Consider the following 17566-nt stretch of genomic DNA (forward strand, 5'->3'; position numbering starts at 1 on the left):
AGCTAGACTCCAAGATGATCACATTTCTAGGCAAGAATGTCAACGATCCAAGGAAGGGCATTGACCGTGCCTGGAGGTCCTGCCAGGACAGGGTCTTGGACGTCACTGGTCCACTGGCAAAAATAATGGACCTAGCTGAAGCAGCCATTGATACAGGCAACTCCATTGACCCGGTGATTCTTTCGGGTTGGGCCCAACGAGCACTCTGTCTGCTGGGAAATGCCAGTTGTGCCATATCCGTTTGGAAAGATTGATGCTAAACTAAGTGAGTTAGCAGACACCGAATCCGGAGCAGCAGCCCAAGGTTTGCTTTTCGGAGATCCCTTTATGAAAGAAATGTCAACATTTGTCTGCACTTTTACCGCCTTGGACAAGACTCAAGCCGCCATTAAAAGGGTCTTTGCTTCCAAAATTTTCTCCAGGGCTGGACGAGGTTGAGGTCACTCCTACGGCTGGTACTCATTCGATAGAAGACCTCAACATTCCAGGGACCAGCACAATGCCTGGCAAGACCGCTCGGACACCTTCTTTCCATCAAGAGGGCGAGGAAGAGGTTGTGGCTGGAGAAGAGCCGCAAGATACCCAGCTCAGCAGCAATCCACAGGTCAGTGTAACCATAGCAGCGCCTGCGTCGCAAACACCCATAGGAGGGAGATTAGCTCTCTTAGCGCGAGCATGGGATTCCTTGTCAGGAGATGCTTGGGTCAGGGATGCAAATCGCGTTCTGTGCCTAGAATTCTTCGCTCAGCCCTTTCAAGCCTGTCACCCCGCCCCGTTAGCAATGTCCGAAGTGGACGAGGTAGCGCTAGACAGCGAAGTACGCAGCTTATATCAGAAACAGGCAATTCGCCCCTGCTCAAGCCAGGGCGGCTTCTTCAGCCCCATATTTCTGGTTTGCAGGAAACAGAAGGGTCGCCCAGTGATAAATCTAAGGGCTCTCAACAATTTCATTGTCTACAGCCATTTTAAGATGGAAGGGATCCACATGCTCAGGGACATCTTGAGACCAAACGACTGGCTCATGCGCTTGGACATGAAGGACGCTTACCTCGCAGTGCCCATACATCTGTCGCATGTAAGCTATCTGAGGTTCTCCTGAAGACACGGGAATGGGAGTGCACAAGTTCACCTTTCGGGCTCTCCTGTGCACCTTGGGCTTTGGACGACATCATCTTCATGGCTCAATCTCAAGCCCTGGTAGAACAGCAGTGTTAGGAGAATTCTCTGTTCAGGCTGAATTTCCTAACCTAGTGAGTCCCCCAGCAGCTTTGCTGGATTTTTGGGGTTTATTTTTTTCTCCTGCCAAGGGTGAGACTCTTTTACCCTCACTCTTGGACATGATTTGAGTGTGTCTCTTTGACTCTAGATGTGTTTAATGGGCTATGGGGTCTTTTACTCCATAGGGCTTCATGTGTTTTTGTGATGTGTGTTACACAGCACCCTCATTGCTGTAACACAGGGGTGTCATAGTGACCCCCCAAGATAGACTCCATACCCTGGGACTGACGACTGTCTCCCAGGGCATGTAAAGTCACCATTGACTTTACTAGTCTCAAATTCTGAACAGAACCAGTACAAACCATCATATTGTGGACGTACTGGCTGGGGCAATTCGATTTCCCCAGGGTCTGTTAGTCGAGGGGGCACGTCTCCGTCCCCCCTGATCGAGTTTTGGCTGGTGGCAGTGGATACTACTTTTTATATTCGACCGCGAATATATCTCTATGGGATTTCCCATTGTTCGAGGCTACCAACTTTAATTATTTAATTCCTATAGCCTCGAACATACCGCCGGTTTATTTATTTAATATTAATTCTCTGGTTGGTATTTTTTGCCAGAACTCGGTTCTAAAATGGCGTTTGTGTTCGCTTCTGTGACTCCAACCCAAGGTGAGCCCTTTGTTCCACTTTTTTGGCGGGCTTCTCCACAGAAGCCCTCCAAAGTGGTGCCACTCTGTCTGGGGTACTTAGGAGGGGTGGAGGGGGATTTAGGCACCCTGGACTGAGTTGCCTAGGCAACTCAAGTCACACTCCGTCCTGATTGGCCCAAGTGGTGAGCCGGCCGGCTCACCACTTATCATGTTTGAGTGACAGCTAGGCGGAGTGAATGGGGGTTTTCTGCATAAAAGCAGGGCTTTGGGGACTGGAACTTTAGAAGTCGCCACAGGACCTAAGAATCCGACACGGGAGAAGCTGAGCCGACCTGCTACGACGACACCACCGGCCCGGAGAGTCTTCTTCCTTCGACTGGTGGGGATAACCAGTCTGCTTCCTTTTTCACTTCCTGGAGCATCTCGTGGCCACCTTGCCTGTGCCAAGCACCCCGGCAACCAGGATACCGCGTTTTACCACTACCGCGAATCAAAGGGTAGTACCTTTAACCGGAAAACTCTGCGGCTGGTTTCTTCCCTGGCAGTGCAACGACCTTTGTCTTTCCTCCACGTCGAGATCTCCTCTTCCTCTGGACGAAGCCGTGACTTGCACCCGCTGCCAGGAACAACTGTCCACGCTGGAGGATCCTTCCCACAAAAGGTACCGTGTTCCGCCTGGCTTCCCTTGCAACCGACTGTACGGGGTAGATTTAGCCCCCGGCTTTCGAACCTGGATTAGCCTGGGACACCCTGGCTAAACTTTTCTGAGCCTAACTAAAACCTTTCTGAACTCCCTGCAAGACTTTTTAAGCCTGTTATTGTGTGATCGTGGGTGCATTTGTGCCCTGCTCTCTCCAAGAGTGGGCCCGGCCTATGGACTTTGGCTCACTAGTAACTTTTGACTTTCCTGCCTTGCTTAAGAGTTCCTAAGTATTAGTGTGGTGTATTTTCCTACATTCTGCCTTTTTCCCTCCCTTTTTCGTTAACTTATTGGAGTGCCATCTATAGTTAAGCACTCACCTCTGTCTGGAAATAAGTGGTGTTAACTAAGACTTGTCTGATAAGGAATAAGGGATGTATATATAATAATAGTAACTGTGTTTAGAGTGATTTACAATAATAGTGCTGGAGTGTTTCAATAAGTGTGTTTTTAAATAAATAATTATATACCTTGATACCAAAGCTCTGGTCAGTGTTTGCTTGTGCTATTGTGTCTGAGTGCCTATTGTGTATACTTTACATACTGCCTAACTCTTCTTGAGGGAAGTCTGACTGCTCAGCCACAGCTACCAGGTAAATCTGGGTGGTACAGACTGCTACCAAGTGGGTTTACTGCCAATACCTGTAGTCCTAAATCTTTTGCAGTGGTCCCCAAGGGAACTGCACAGGTTTCCGCCTAACAAGCAGGTCAGGATGGCCATAACCTGCTACATAATCTCGGTTTCCTCATAAATTGGGAGAAGGCGATCCTTTGTCCATCCAGGAATCTAGAGTTTCTAGGGTTCGTGGTGGATACCCAGATTTCTCAGCTGTGGCCAAGATACCCTCCAACCGACAGGAGATTCACAGACTTCTGCAGAGGAACCTCATATCTCTTCGAGAACTAGCAAGAGTAATAGGTCTCCTATCCTCTTCCATCCAGGTGATATTTCCCGGTCCTCTTCACTACTGAGAATTGCAGAGGCTGAAAGGACAGCCCTTAAGGCCCAGCCTTTCCTACTCCCAGCGTCTGACAGTCTCGCCTCAGGCGAGAACGGAGCTCAACTGGTGCCTCACGCACATCGAAGCCTGGAACGGCAGGGCCATCTTCGGATCCACCCCAGATGTTGTCATCGAGTCAGATGCAAGCCGCTCGGATTGGGGAGCGAGATGCGGCTCGGTAGCCACGGGAGGGACTTCGTCTCGTCAAGAGCTGGAAATGCATATAAACTGCCTGGAGCTCATCGCGGGCTCTTTCACTGTGCGCTTTTTTGCCAGAGACAGAGCGAGTTGTTGTATCTTGCTGAAAATTGACAACATTATCACAGTAAGGTACATCAATCATCTGGGTGGCACCTGATCAAGGCCTCTAGCGGAGCTAGCCAAAGACTTTTCGCATTTCTGTCTGGAACACCTGATCTCTGTCAAGGCGGAGTATCTCCCGGGCCTCAGAAACGTGGTGGCGGACTGGCACACCCGCCATTCTACCGACTACATTGACTGGAGGCTCAACAGAGACATCTTTCTTCGCCTCCAAAGAGTTTGGGGCCCCATGTCCAAGGATCTTTTTGCCTCCCGCCTCAATACTCATCTACCAGTGTTTTACAGCTGGAGGCCGGATCCAGCAGCAACTGCGACAGACGCATTTCTGTAGCGTTGGACCGAGGGTATCCATTATGCCTTTCCCCCCTTTGCCATAACGAGGACCCTGGCGAAGGTCCGTGAGGAGCGAACAGAGCTGGTCATCATAGCCCCGGTCTGGACCTCTCAGACATGGTATCCAGTTCTTCTGGAACTTTCCTCAGATATTCCAATCCTTCTACCCCAGTTTCCAGATCTCCTATTGGATCCGTCAGGACAGCGTCACCTCCTTCTCCTCAGCGGGTCACTGATCCTAGCAGCCTGGAGGATTTCAGGTCAAGATGGAGAGTTCCAAGCATGTCCAGGCATGTCACTCAAGGCCGTCAGTCTCATCGAGGAGGTACTCCAACTCTTGGAGCACCTGGAGGACCTGGTGCCAGGACCGAGGGTTTCATCCAGTTTCAGCACCTATAGAGGAAATTCTAAATTTCCTAGCCTCATTAGTTGAGAGAGGTCTCGCCTACAGGACGGTCAACGCTTACCGCTTGGCAATATCTGCCGGGCACAAACTCATTAAGGGGGTCCCAGCAGGGGAACATCACCTTGTTTGCAGATTACTCAAGGGTATTAGGCTTACGGTGCCGCCCCCGTCCCGCTATGACAAGCTTTGGGACGTCAATGAGGTACCCAACTGTTTTCTTTCATGGCCACATTATGAGGAGTTATCCAGTACTGCCCTCTCCGGCAAACTTACTATGCTGCTCTGCTTTGTCTCCTGCAGGAGAGCCTCGGACGTCAGAGCTCTCGACCTAGCAGGCAGGACTTTTTCTCCTGATGGTATAGCGTTCCACATACACAGGAGGACAAAATGCAAATCTAGGGTAATTTCTTAACCCGCCTTTACAGAGCAGCCCAAGCTTTGCTTGGTCAGATGTTTGAAGGTCTACGAAGAAGTAACAGCTCCTCTTAGATCCTCTCCTAATGGACAGTTATTGATAGCTCTGCACAAACCAAAAAAGCGGTTTCCGCCCCAGCATTAGCACGCTGGGTGTGTTGGACCCTAACGCAGGCAGGAATAGATACTCTTCACTTTGGCGCCCACTCAGTGAGAGGGACCATGGCTTCCAAAGCCTTTCAAGTTGGAGTCCGTTTAGAAGACATCATGAGGATGGCTGATTGGGCAAGCGAGTCAATCTTTAAGCAATTCTACCTGAAACCGGTAGAACAGCCTGCACCGATCCTGGTAAGTAAGCTTTAAACAAGCATAATGTGAGCCTCCGGTCTTGACATAGAATAAAGATTTTACAGAAAAGTCTTAATTCTATTAAAGACACAGAGGCGAGCATTATCCCGCCCAGCGAGAGAAATAGCAATGCAAAACACGCTTGAGGGCAGTTGTAATTCGTACTGCTTGGGTGAGAGGGGGGATATTGGCATTTTTTTCAGGCTATCTGTACTTTTCAGAATAACACACTGATTTATCTCCCACCCCGCAGGGGGAACTGGGAATGTCATACCCATGAAGTAATTCTAGTTATTTGTTTCTTCCTTGACAGCGCCTACAGACAAGTCCGCTTGACCTCAGATCGGCTCTGTTTCTCCTTCCACAAGACGGCCTCAGTTTAATTCTTCTGGTTTATAGACATCCAAGTTTGCATCCTCGAAAAAGGAAGTTACATCATGTTCAGGACTGTTTGTAAGGGCAGCTGTATGCCTATTGGTAAACTGGTTTCACATGTTGGTGACCTACTGTGAACTCTGGTGAAGTCTCCTGGGAAATGGAGTTTGGTTCCTTCAGAGACAGTTATGGACTGAACTTTTGTTTGTTTGATTCTTTATTAATATTTGAGTGTACCTTCTTTGTTATGCATACTATTTGCTCGCAGCGAGGTGCATAAAAATACCCGCTGCTGAGCTTCATTTCATATGTTGCATAAAAGAAAGAGAAGCATAATGTGAGCCTGAGTGTCTTTAATAAAATTAAGACTTGCTAGAAAGTTATTATGGAAAATCTTTATTCTCCATGCTTACTTTAAGAGTTCTAAACATTTTGCCAGGTTAGTGTTTGTTGTACGTAACATCAATAGTACACACACAGAAAAAAAGCCCATACACCTCAGTGAAGAGAAGTATTTCTACTATGTTTATAACTAATGTTATTTTCCTGCAAACACTAACTTGCATACATGTTTGGAATTACTGGCTAAGTAGAACTCAAGTATTTACTGCAATCTCATCGATATATATAAAATACACTAAACAACTGCACACGCCCCAGATAGTGGCTTTTCTAATGCTTGTTTCTTGAACTGTTGTTAAAAAACTTAACTGAGGATTCCCAGGCTGATTATTTAAAACATGGGAAAGATGTAATGCAGGAACATTTCAGAGCACACCTCCAGTAACAATCTGTCTAATACTCAGGCGCACTACTTCCCTCTGTAGGGTCACCAGGGTCAGCTTAAAGAAACAAAAACAATTTCCCAAACCGTCCATGACAAAATGAACATACAGCATGTGCAAGCCACAAATGACATGAGACAGTAAGCATGCACAGAGGTGCTGTACGTCATGCAAATACCAGCATCAAGAACAGAATGAGGACACCAAGAATAGGGGTGTACAGTGAGACCCTCCTAACGGACAGGATACCTGCACTCCGGCCAGCTGCAGAGGGGGGAGCGCAGTGACTCTTGGCTGGACACCAGCTTGAACTAGCAGTCTCTGTGCACCAAAACACCAAAACGTGGAGTTAGATTAGCAGTGTAAGAGCACAGTGAAACTGGGTAAGGAGACTTGCTTTCATGGAGCCAGCTAGAGCCACAGACTGGCACCATCCTTCAGTTAGCCAGCAATAATCACAGTATTGACCCAGTCTTTATAAAGCCAGCTATAACCAGAAACTGAGCCAGTCCTCACTGAGCCCGTTTCAACATCAGACTGCAATTACCATGCACTGAGCAAGCTAGAATGATTGACTGCAGCTTCCCCAGTCAGGCACCAATAACCACAGACTAGCATCAGCCTTTAATGAGTCAGCAATAGCACTGGATTGACACCACCAGACTAGCACTGTCCTTAGTGAGCTAGTAGTAACCACAGACTGACACCAGCCTTCACTGAATCAGCAATAAGACCAGAGTTCCATCAGCTTTCACTGAGTTAACTACAACCCCAGACTGGCCCCGCTCTAGACCCAGCACATTCTAGTTGTCATGCTTTAGTTCGTGCTTCTGAGTTCAGAACATTCCTACTGAATGGCGTGTGAATGTGAGATGCTTCAGGTCACATGGAAGTCCGCAGACTGTGTTTTTCACATCCTGGAATGGGAGGGGGATAGGGGTCAGGATACAGGGGCTTAGGAAATAGGAATGTGGTGAGAGGTGTTGCAGAGCGCGTGTGTCCCACTTCAAGGAGTGATAAAGGTCAAGTGGGAGTGGAACCGATGAGTCGTGTGTGCTTCTCAGCCCTGGCGCAGCAGCCGGCTTCAGGTCTGGATAGAGGTGTGCTGGGAGAGCTATGTGAGGACAACGGGTACTGCAAGGGAAGTCTAAGATATGTCTGCAGGGATGTATGTGGGCCTAGGAGTTGTTTAGCTTCTCTCTCTGTCTCGGTCTACGCCACAAGTCCCTGGACCGCCCCACCCCTGCTCTACAGTTTTGGTAGGAGCTCAAGACCCTCCTCTTCAATGAATGGCTCCTCCCTAACACCTAGGTCCACACACCTTCCACTCCCTACCCTACCTGAGGCTGGATGATCTACTCCCTCATCCTCCCCCGTTTGCTCCCTGCTCCCTTGTTTCTCTGCTGCCCTCAGCATGTTCTTCCCCTTATGACTGGATAGCGCATGGTTGCTTCCCGAAGCCAGGTCCAGGCTCAATAAATCCCCTGGTGATAATAATCATTTGGCATGGCTCCGCTAGATGATCCTGCACCCTCTTCCCCTTATGACTGGATAGCGCATGGTTGCTTCCTAAAGCCAGGTCCGGGCTCAATAAATCCCCTGGTGATAATAATCATTTGGCATGGCTCTGCTAGATGATCCTGCAACCTCTTCCCCTTATGTCTGGATAGCGCATGGTTGCTTCCCGAAGCCAGGTCCAGGCTCAATAAATCCCCTGGTGATAATAATCATTTGGCATGGCTCTGCTAGATGATCCTGCACCCTCTTCCCCTTATGACTGGATAGCGCATGGTTGCTTCCCGAAGCCAGGTCCAGGCTCAATAAATCCCCTGGTGATAATAATCATTTGGCATGGCTCCGCTAGATGATCCTGCAACCTCTTCCCCTTATGACTGGATAGCGCATGGTTGCTTCCCGAAGCCAGGTCCGGGCTCAATAAATCCCCTGGTGATAATAATCATTTGGCATGGCTCTGCTAGATGATCCTGCACCCTCTTCCCCTTATGACTGGATAGCGCATGGTTGCTTCCCGAAGCCAGGTCCGGGCTCAATAAAAACCCTGGTGATAATAATCATTTGGCATGGCTCCGCTAGATGATCCTGCACCCTCTTCCCCTTATGACTGGATAGCGCATGGTTGCTTCCCGAAGCCAGGTCCGGGCTCAATAAATCCCCTGGTGATAATAATCATTTGGCATGGCTCCGCTAGATGATCCTGCACCCTCTTCCCCTTATGACTGGATAGAGCATGGTTGCTTCCCGAAGCTAGGTCCGGGCTCAATAAATCCCCTGGTGATAATAATCATTTGGCATGGCTCCGCTAGATGATCCTGCACCCTCTTCCCCTTATGACTGGATAGCGCATGGTTGCTTCCCGAAGCCAGGTCCAGGCTCAATAAATCCCCTGGTGATAATAATCATTTGGCATGGCTCCGCTAGATGATCCTGCACCCTCTTCCCCTTATGACTGGATAGCGCATGGTTGCTTCCCGAAGCCAGGTCTGGGCTCAATAAATCCCCTGGTGATAATAATCATTTGGCATGGCTCCGCTAGATGATCCTGCAACCTCTTCCCCTTATGACTGGATAGCGCATGGTTGCTTCCCGAAGCCAGGTCTGGGCTCAATAAATCCCCTGGTGATAATAATCATTTGGCATGGCTCTGCTAGATGATCCTGCACCCTCTTCCCCTTATGACTGGATAGCGCATGGTTGCTTCCCAAAGCCAGGTCCGGGCTCAATAAATCCCCTGGTGATAATAATCATTTGGCATGGCTCCGCTAGATGATCCTGCACCCTCTTCCCCTTATGACTGGATAGCGCATGGTTGCTTCCCGAAGCCAGATCCAGGCTCAATAAATCCCCTGGTGATAATAATCATTTGGCATGGCTCCGCTAGATGATCTTGCACCCTCTTCCCCTTACGACTGGATAGCGCATGGTTGCTTCCCGAAGCCAGGTCCAGGCTCAATAAATCCCCTGGTGATAATAATCATTTGGCATGGCTCCGCTAGATGATCCTGCAACCTCTTCCCCTTATGACTGGATAGCGCATGGTTGCTTCCCGAAGCCAGGTCCGGGCTCAATAAATCCCCTGGTGATAATAATCATTTGGCATGGCTCTGCTAGATGATCCTGCACCCTCTTCCCCTTATGACTGGATAGCGCATGGTTGCTTACCGAAGCCAGGTCCGGGCTCAATAAATCCTTTGGTGATAATAATCATTTGGCATGGCTTCGCTAGATGATCCTGCAACCTCTTCCCCTTATGACTGGATAGCGCATGGTTGCTTCCCGAAGCCAGGTCCGGGCTCAATAAATCCCCTGGTGATAATAATCATTTGGCATGGCTCCGCTAGATGATTCTGCACCCTCTTCCCCTTATGACTGGATAGAGCATGGTTGCTTCCCAAAGCCAGGTCCGGGCTCAATAAATCCCCTGGTGATAATAATCATTTGGCATGGCTCTGCTAGATGATCTTGCACCCTCTTATATTCGCCTTGTTCTCCACTGGCTCTGATTCATACATCTTGCTAGAGATCAGGAGAGGGGCATCCTGTGGGACCACATGAAGCTCTGTGCCTCAGAAAAAAAGGTTTCTGTGACCCCATTGTTGAAAAAGCCAGGTCGCGACCAGAATGTGCCGGCTAATTATAGACCTATTTCTATAGCACCCTTTCTTTTCAAAATATTGGATAAGGCGGCCCGGTTCCAGTTACAAGAATATATTGAATTGTCCGGAAAATTGCACCGAAATCAATCCGGGTTTAGAAGTGGCTACGGGACTGAGAGCGCACTTTTGAACATGAAGAATGAAATGCTTCAGATTATAGACAGGGGCAAGGTGGGGCTGCTGAAGTTGTTAGATTTATCAGCAGCCTTCGACCTTGTCGACCATGGGAAACTGTTGGCTGGTTTGGCCCTAGAGGGCTCCTATTCCACTGGTTAAAGTCTTTCCTGACTGGTCATGAATCTCGTATAGTGTGGGGTCATGCTTATTCCCCATACGAACTACTGGAATATGGAGTCCCACAGGGTGCATGCTTATCCCCCTCCTTATTTAATATCTTTTGCCACTCTCTTTGTGAACTCTTAGACAGGCTGAGTGTGCATTTTACAAACTATGCGGATGACACCCAGCTCGTCTTTGAGTTGAGCGGCACGTATACATAGGATGTGTAACACATAAATAAAGTGTATTCGGCATTCCAATATTGGATGGCCAAAAATGGGATGTGCTTGTATCCACTAACTAAAACAGAGCTCATGCCATTTGGATCCCCCCAGGGAAGATCTAAATTGGATGGCCAGTATGAGAGCTTCTTTATTGATAAACATGAGATCGAGTCAAAACATTAGGTGTTATTTTTGACTCCTCTTTGAACTCCAATTTGCACATTGACCAGGTCTGTAACAAAGCACAATATGTTCTCAGGTTACTCAAGAGAGTAACATCATATGTTACAGAGGCTAATTGCAAGACCCTCGTGCATGCGCTAATCATGCCGAGTACCGATTATTGTAATGTTCTGATGATTGGAGATAGTAAAAACTGCATGAGGTGCCTCCAGGTCCTCCAGAACGATGCCGTATGCATAGTGAAGGTGATTCCTAGACATCAGCCCATTACGATACACAGGAAGAGCCTACACTGGCTTCCAGTGGAAGCACAAGTCTGATTTAAAGCTTTGACCATTGTTCATGGATGCCTGTATGGCAAGGCCCCGGACTATCTGAGAGATTGTGTTGCAATTCAGCATCATCTTGGATCCACTAGAGCAAGTGAGTCTGTTCGCTTATCTGTCCCAATAAGTAGAAGAGCCAGGGGCATAAGCAGATAATTTACTGTCTGCGCCACTACTCTGTATAATCAGCTGCCCAAGAAGCTGCATTCCTAAGCCAGACCTCTTGAGCTCAGGAAGAGGCTAAAGACTATTCTTTTTTAGTAGCCATGTGTTACTTATGCTTACTCGCTGCTGGCTTTTCCCACTCTTGATGGGTTTTAGGCGCCCTGATGCCTGTGGGCTTCTCCGCCTTATAAATCCAAAATCAAATCAAATCTACTCTACACTCGGGCACTGAATAGATTCTTATTTGTTTATTTAGCTTGGCTGATGGAAGTAGGTGCATTACCAGAACAATGTCAAGTACCTGGCTCTCCAGTTGGCAGACCTATGCTGGCACCATGCCCTGCCTGGAGTTCTAGACCTCTGCTCCTTTATGCTTACACCTCTTCCCCAAGTCCTCCAATGGTAGCAATTTGTAATTATACCTCTGCTAATGTTCGGATTGAAGTGCATTAGCAGAGTTGCGTGGAGTTCCATGCACTAGCTCTCCTATTGGCAGATCTCTGTGGGGACCTATGCCTGTGTGTGTCATAAACCCCTGTTGCTTTGTCCTGACAACTCTTCCCCAAGTCATGCATGTATTGCAGGTGCTGGCAGAGCTCTGTGGGGACCTATGCCTGTGTGTGTCATAAACCCCTGTTGCTTTGTCCTGACAACTCTTCCCTAAGTCATGCATGTATTGAGGGTTCTGGCAGATGTCTGCGGGTACCTATGTCTGTGTGGATTCATAAACCCCTGTTGCTGTGTCCTTACAAATCTTCCCTAGCTCATGCATGTTTGTCAGATCTCTGTGGGGACCTATGCCTGTGTGTGTCATAAACCCCTGTTGCTGTGACCTTAGAACTCTTCCCTAGCTCATACATGTATTGCAGGTGCTGGCAGGGCTTTGTGGGGATCTATGTCTGTGTGGATTCATAAACCCCTGTTGCTGTGTCCCTACAACTCTTCCCTAGGTCATGCATGTATTGCAGGTGAATTGTAAAGCGAGCACAGCTAATGTTAGGACTGTTCCAGGACTATGAGGAGTTCTCATCATCTGATCTCACAGACAGATGTAGGATGAGGATTTCACAGAGATCTATAACTCTGCTCTCTCTCACAGGGCTTTCACTGCTTCCGATTTGTATAGGCAGCAAAAATAAACACTTTCATCGCATCCATTCCACTACCCCTTGCATGGCCTATATCTGACTATACGACTATGGTATACATTACCTGCTGAGCTGCTTGGACATGCTGCACCACCTGCGTCGGCACGCCTATCTGGGCAGGCGGTGTCCCCGGGCTGGGCTCTGAGGCTGAATCACTGGCCCTCAACACTCCATCTGAACCAAGAGTGAAAAAGAAAGTCCACATTAAAGGCAGGATGTCAAAAAAGGTCTTCAAGTAGATACACTGTTTTCTGGGTACGTTCCTCTGGAAAAAAGGCTCCACATTTTGGTGGGAAGTGCAGAGGAGTGTGAAATACAAGGGTTTGTTTGGTTTCTTGGATTTTGTACTACAGGGACGGTAGGCTACGAACGGTGTTGGGAGACTGGATTTATAGAAGAGCCAACAACTTGGATGAGGCTAGAAAATGGTCCACTAACACTCCTTGCAATGCAAGGCCTACTGATAGGTGGGAAGAGCAGGAAAAAGAAAATATATTTGAAGACGAGCAAAGACTTTTGGTATGCCAGGAAAATTACAGGGGTTGTTTGTGCCAGGAATGAGATATTTACGCAAAAACGACCATCTGAAACAATGGGCCTCATTACAAGTTTGGCTGTGGAGGAAAAAAGTGGCAGTAATTCTGTTACTGCCACTTTCATTGGGTTGATTTACAGCTGGCGGAATTACCATGCTGGAAATCCACCGATTTTTGATGGTAAAGTGGCAGATTTACCTCCAGCTTGTTGATTGAGACAAATCCTCCACTTTACCTCCAAAAATCAGTAGATTTACCATCCGGTAATTCCACTGGCGGTAAATCTGCTAAAAATCCCATGGAGTCCTAAGGACTTCAAAAAACAGGAGTTACCACCACTTGTAATGCCATGGTAACCCCACGGGGCCAAGTGACGATAACAGTAATTGAATTTGGCAGAATTACTGCTGATTTACCGCCAGATTCGTAATGAGGCCCAATGTCTGTTCATCAATGATAGATCAAAATTTTGGTGGAAGTCGTGGATTGGTTCCAGGATCATGGGAGTGGATGGCTTTTCGCTGAACTTTTGATTACGGTCACAGATGGCACAAGAATCATTCAAAATCTCAGAGGTGGCTCGAGGGTTTTTACTGAAATATCAATGGGCTCTTGGGATGCCCCTCTCATCTTGTAATGCATCTGCTCCTTAAACCTGGCATCCCTGACCCAGACTAGTATATAGTGACAAGATTCCTCAGGGACTTAAGACGGTTCCTACTCTATCCAGTGGTTCGTGTTCTGTAGGATTCGGTCTGCCGTGCTCACACTTTCCCCTTACTCACTTCACCTCTCTACAACACTCTTTCCCCTTGTCCACCCGCCTTTACTCTCACCCATCTTATTTTCTGTCCCTCCAATGGCTCTCGTTCTTTCAAGGCTTTGCATCCACCATTTCATGTTACCCCTCTTTACTACCAATCTCTCCTACCCCTAATACTCCTCCAACATGACAACTCCTACCTCCACACAACTGCCACCTCCAAACTATTACGCCCTGCTCATTTTACTACTCCCTCCACCACACTACAACTACTTCCTCTCTGCCCACCTGCAACTCAGACACCCTTCTTTAGCTCTGTCCCAAACAAATGACACTCACTCCTTACACTACATCAGCTAACCACACCTGCTACACTATCACTCACAACAGGGTACCAGCCAATACCTCACCTTTCCAGAAATGTCCTCTGCACTCCGCTGCTCCTTCCTCCTGCAGGTACTCCACACTACTTGCTTTATGTGTCCCTTTTTAGCCCCCATATATCTGTTTTGGTTCTCTGTCCCTAGCTTCCTCACCCGGGAAGTTGTGCTGATCAGCAAAGTTACAAGTGGCAGGCTAAGTCCCGGCCACATCCTCTGTGCAGACCCGTCACGGAACAACAATGGTGGCATGTGAAGTTAAAATTCCTTGTTTGTGTTGGAGGGGCAGGTTTCCTGGTATTTCTAAGGTAGGTCCCAGTGTTGTGGCGATTTGTGTCCATAGAGTATGTCCCTTGTGGTCTACGGCTTTTGTTGGCAGCTATGTGTGGTCGCAGCCATCATCAGACAGCATGGCGCTGCTTCTCTGATCGCTGCACGGAGGTTGTGTCACTGCGCTCCTCACTCAGTTGATCTGCATCAGGGCGCAACCTGCTAGTGGTCAGGTTGCGGGTTTCCTGTGGATGGAGTGTGGTACTCCATAAAGGCTCTTTGCTTGGATAGTTTTTATTGTTCCTTTGTTCTGATGGTTGCTCACTAGAAAAACTCAAAAAGGCTGGCAAGCATCTTGTCTGTAAAGGCGGACTGCTCAAAATCAGACTGGTGCAGGAGGAGGGTCAGACAGGGAATATAAGGGGTGGGGGGGCAATAGAGTTACATTAATAGGGGATAAGGGGTGTGGTGGGGAACCGCCCAAAAAGAAAAAACATTTATTTCGAGAAAACAAATCGGCCAAAAAAACATTGAAAAAATGAATGTTGAAACATGAACATACAACCCCGTGTTTGTTATAAAGGCACAGGGAAGTATGTGTTATAAAACAGGTTCATGCACATGTCTGTGGTGTAGGATTACATTTACATGCTGTAGAAGAACCAGTTACTTGCCTCTAACTGTAGTGGTCCAGCGTTGGCATCTTTCATAGATTCACTTCCTTGAATATTCCCAGTTGTCAGATTGGGAATCGCCCGATATACAACAGAAAAGAAATTATAACAATACATGGAGTACATAGTTGTGTTATGCTATGTTATGAATACTTGTATAGCGCACGGTCGCCCAGAGGCATTTTGGCCCTGGAGAGGAAGAGAGACAGAGAACCAGGGGGACAGAAAAGCCAGAGGCCATCAACTGCAGAGATCAAAATAGATGTGTTTTTAGGGCTTTCCTAAAGGCCAGATGGTTAGGCATTTTTTTCATTGCCAGAGGAAGATCATTCCACAACTGAGCCGCAGCAATGGAAAAAGCACGTCCCACAATACGGGAGCGACGGAAGGAGGGCACACATAGCAGACCTGCCGACGCTGAGCGCAAAAAGCGCTTGGGGAGGTAGTGCACACATTTAGTGCAAAGATACTCTGCCCCCTGGTCATGCACAGCCCAATGGACAATGCACAGTGCCTTATATCCAATACGCTGGGCCACCGGCAGCTAGTGCAGGGAACATAGAACTGGGGAAATGTGGGCCCCATAGGGTGACCCAGTTGCTACACGTGCTGCAAGATTCTGGAGGCGTTGGAGTCGATGGACCAAGCCCTTTGCCTGCGGCAGGTAGAGAGAACTCCGGTAGTCCAACCGGCTCAACACCATCGCAGCCACAACCGGCGGACATAATAGTGCCAATATCATATGGAGCACATTTTATAGAAATTTCAAATGGAAATACCCAGTATGGCATTCACCTTAGTCGAAGGAACAGGGAGGAAACCCACAGAAGAAGGCCAGTGAGAAGCAATCCAAAGTGAAAGGTCAGGAGGGGAGCCCACCACCAACACCTCCATTTTGTCCCCATTCAACTTCAGCCAGTTTTGTCCCATCCACTCCCCCACGGCCGTCAGGCACTGATGAAGGCACGACGACAACTCAGCCCCTTCAAGATCTAAACGGATCAGGATCTGGTAGTCAGCATAAGAATAGCACCTGATGCCAAAGGAGCAGATCAGACACACTAGTGCCCAGATGTAAATATTGAAGAGAATGGGGACAGAGCAGAGCCCTGCAGCACACTGCAGCTAAAGTGGCATGAATTAGATTAGAGAATAGTTCACAGAGAGACTTTAATGTGCAGCCTCTTAACTTCATTTTAGTTCAATTAGCCTTAACAAATGAGGTGGGCAGGCTTGCTCCACCCAGAGCAGCCATTTTCAGATTTCAACCCTAAGCCGTGTTTCTGGAGCAATTGCCCAGTACAACCTAAATAGGGTATAGGGAGATGGGTGCATTGCATGTGAATCTGTGAAAGGTACCAACGCAGGAGAACTCCAATTATAGGTAAGTAACCAAGTCTTCCCCTGCATTGGATCTTCAATAGATTCCCATACTTCAATAGATTACCAAGCAGAAAGAACTGAACATGCCACACACCCTCTAGAGTAATGGAGCCACAAAGTTGGCATACTCTCCAGATACAACAGGCAAGGCAATGTGCATGCAAAATATGTTGAAGCACTGCCTGGCCAACCGCAGTTTCCGACCTGGTATTCGCATCAAGGCAGTAGTGCCTGTCAAAGGTGTGTAGTGACCTCCAGTTGGCTGCCCTGCTGATGTCTTTCAGAGAAACGTCAGCATGGAAAGTTGCCTTTGCTGCCCTGCCCTGGGTTGAGTGTGCCATCACTGAACCTGTATCTTATGGCCTTCAAGTTCATGGCAGTGAAGAATGCTGTCGGGATGTCTCCCCAACGGCGGTGGGTCCTGCTACGGTCACGCCGCTGGTTTGTGATGTGAAGGATTCCCCCGCATGGAGGGACTACGAGACCTGCCATCCCTTGTGGCAATTAAATAGCATGGTGGGTCACGCTAGTTAGCTGCCGCTGAAGAGGAGAACATAAGATGCAGTCAGACGAATGGTGCAACATTCTGCACGACAACGAGGTGGAGCTTTGTTTCTCGTGATATTCTGGGCCTTGCACCCTGTATTACCTCCACCCAAACTCTAACTTGTACTTTATGGTATCCTCATTACCTGAATCGACCGATGACCTTCCCTATGTTCTGACTCAACGTGTCCAGAACTCTTATCTGTGGACTGGTTTTGGATGCTGGAATTGGCAATTTTATTTATGGATACCTTTTCCTCCTTCCCTTCTACGGACCGAAGATCCTGTGGGTGCTGCAGGCCCTGCCATCTAAAACCAGTTCATCTTACCCATATATCTAATTACGGCAATCACGACTCATGTGCCCCCTGGATTGATTAGTAGCTGTACTGAAAGTTGAACAGGCAAATACCTGATTCTTTTCTTATGTGACATTAGCCATGTCAGCGTGCTGGCAGATC

The 17566-nt window shown here is 48.0% G+C and overlaps 1 protein-coding gene across 6 annotated transcripts in view; it reads right to left on the bottom strand.

Annotated features, from left to right (window-relative positions):
• The window catches only part of RFX1 (regulatory factor X1), a 1381678-nt gene that overhangs the window by 1195656 nt on the left and 168456 nt on the right, over positions 1-17566 (bottom strand). For 4 of the 6 annotated variants that reach the window (XM_069604381.1, XM_069604382.1, XM_069604383.1 and 1 more), the window contains exons 3-4: positions 12618-12727; positions 6804-6875 (exon numbers count right to left, since the gene is read on the bottom strand). The exons of 1 other annotated variant lie outside the window; for it this stretch is intronic. In XM_069604381.1, coding sequence (XP_069460482.1) covers positions 6804-6875; positions 12618-12727 — 182 coding nt within the window. The remainder of the gene's footprint in view (positions 1-6803; positions 6876-12617; positions 12728-17566) is intronic. One more of the 6 variants, XM_069604385.1, reaches the window with a different exon arrangement.

This window comes from Ambystoma mexicanum, chromosome 3q, assembly GCF_040938575.1.
Source record: "Ambystoma mexicanum isolate Mex_15411 chromosome 3q, UKY_AmexF1_1, whole genome shotgun sequence".
In the NCBI taxonomy this organism is placed as follows: Eukaryota; Metazoa; Chordata; class Amphibia; order Caudata; family Ambystomatidae; genus Ambystoma; species Ambystoma mexicanum.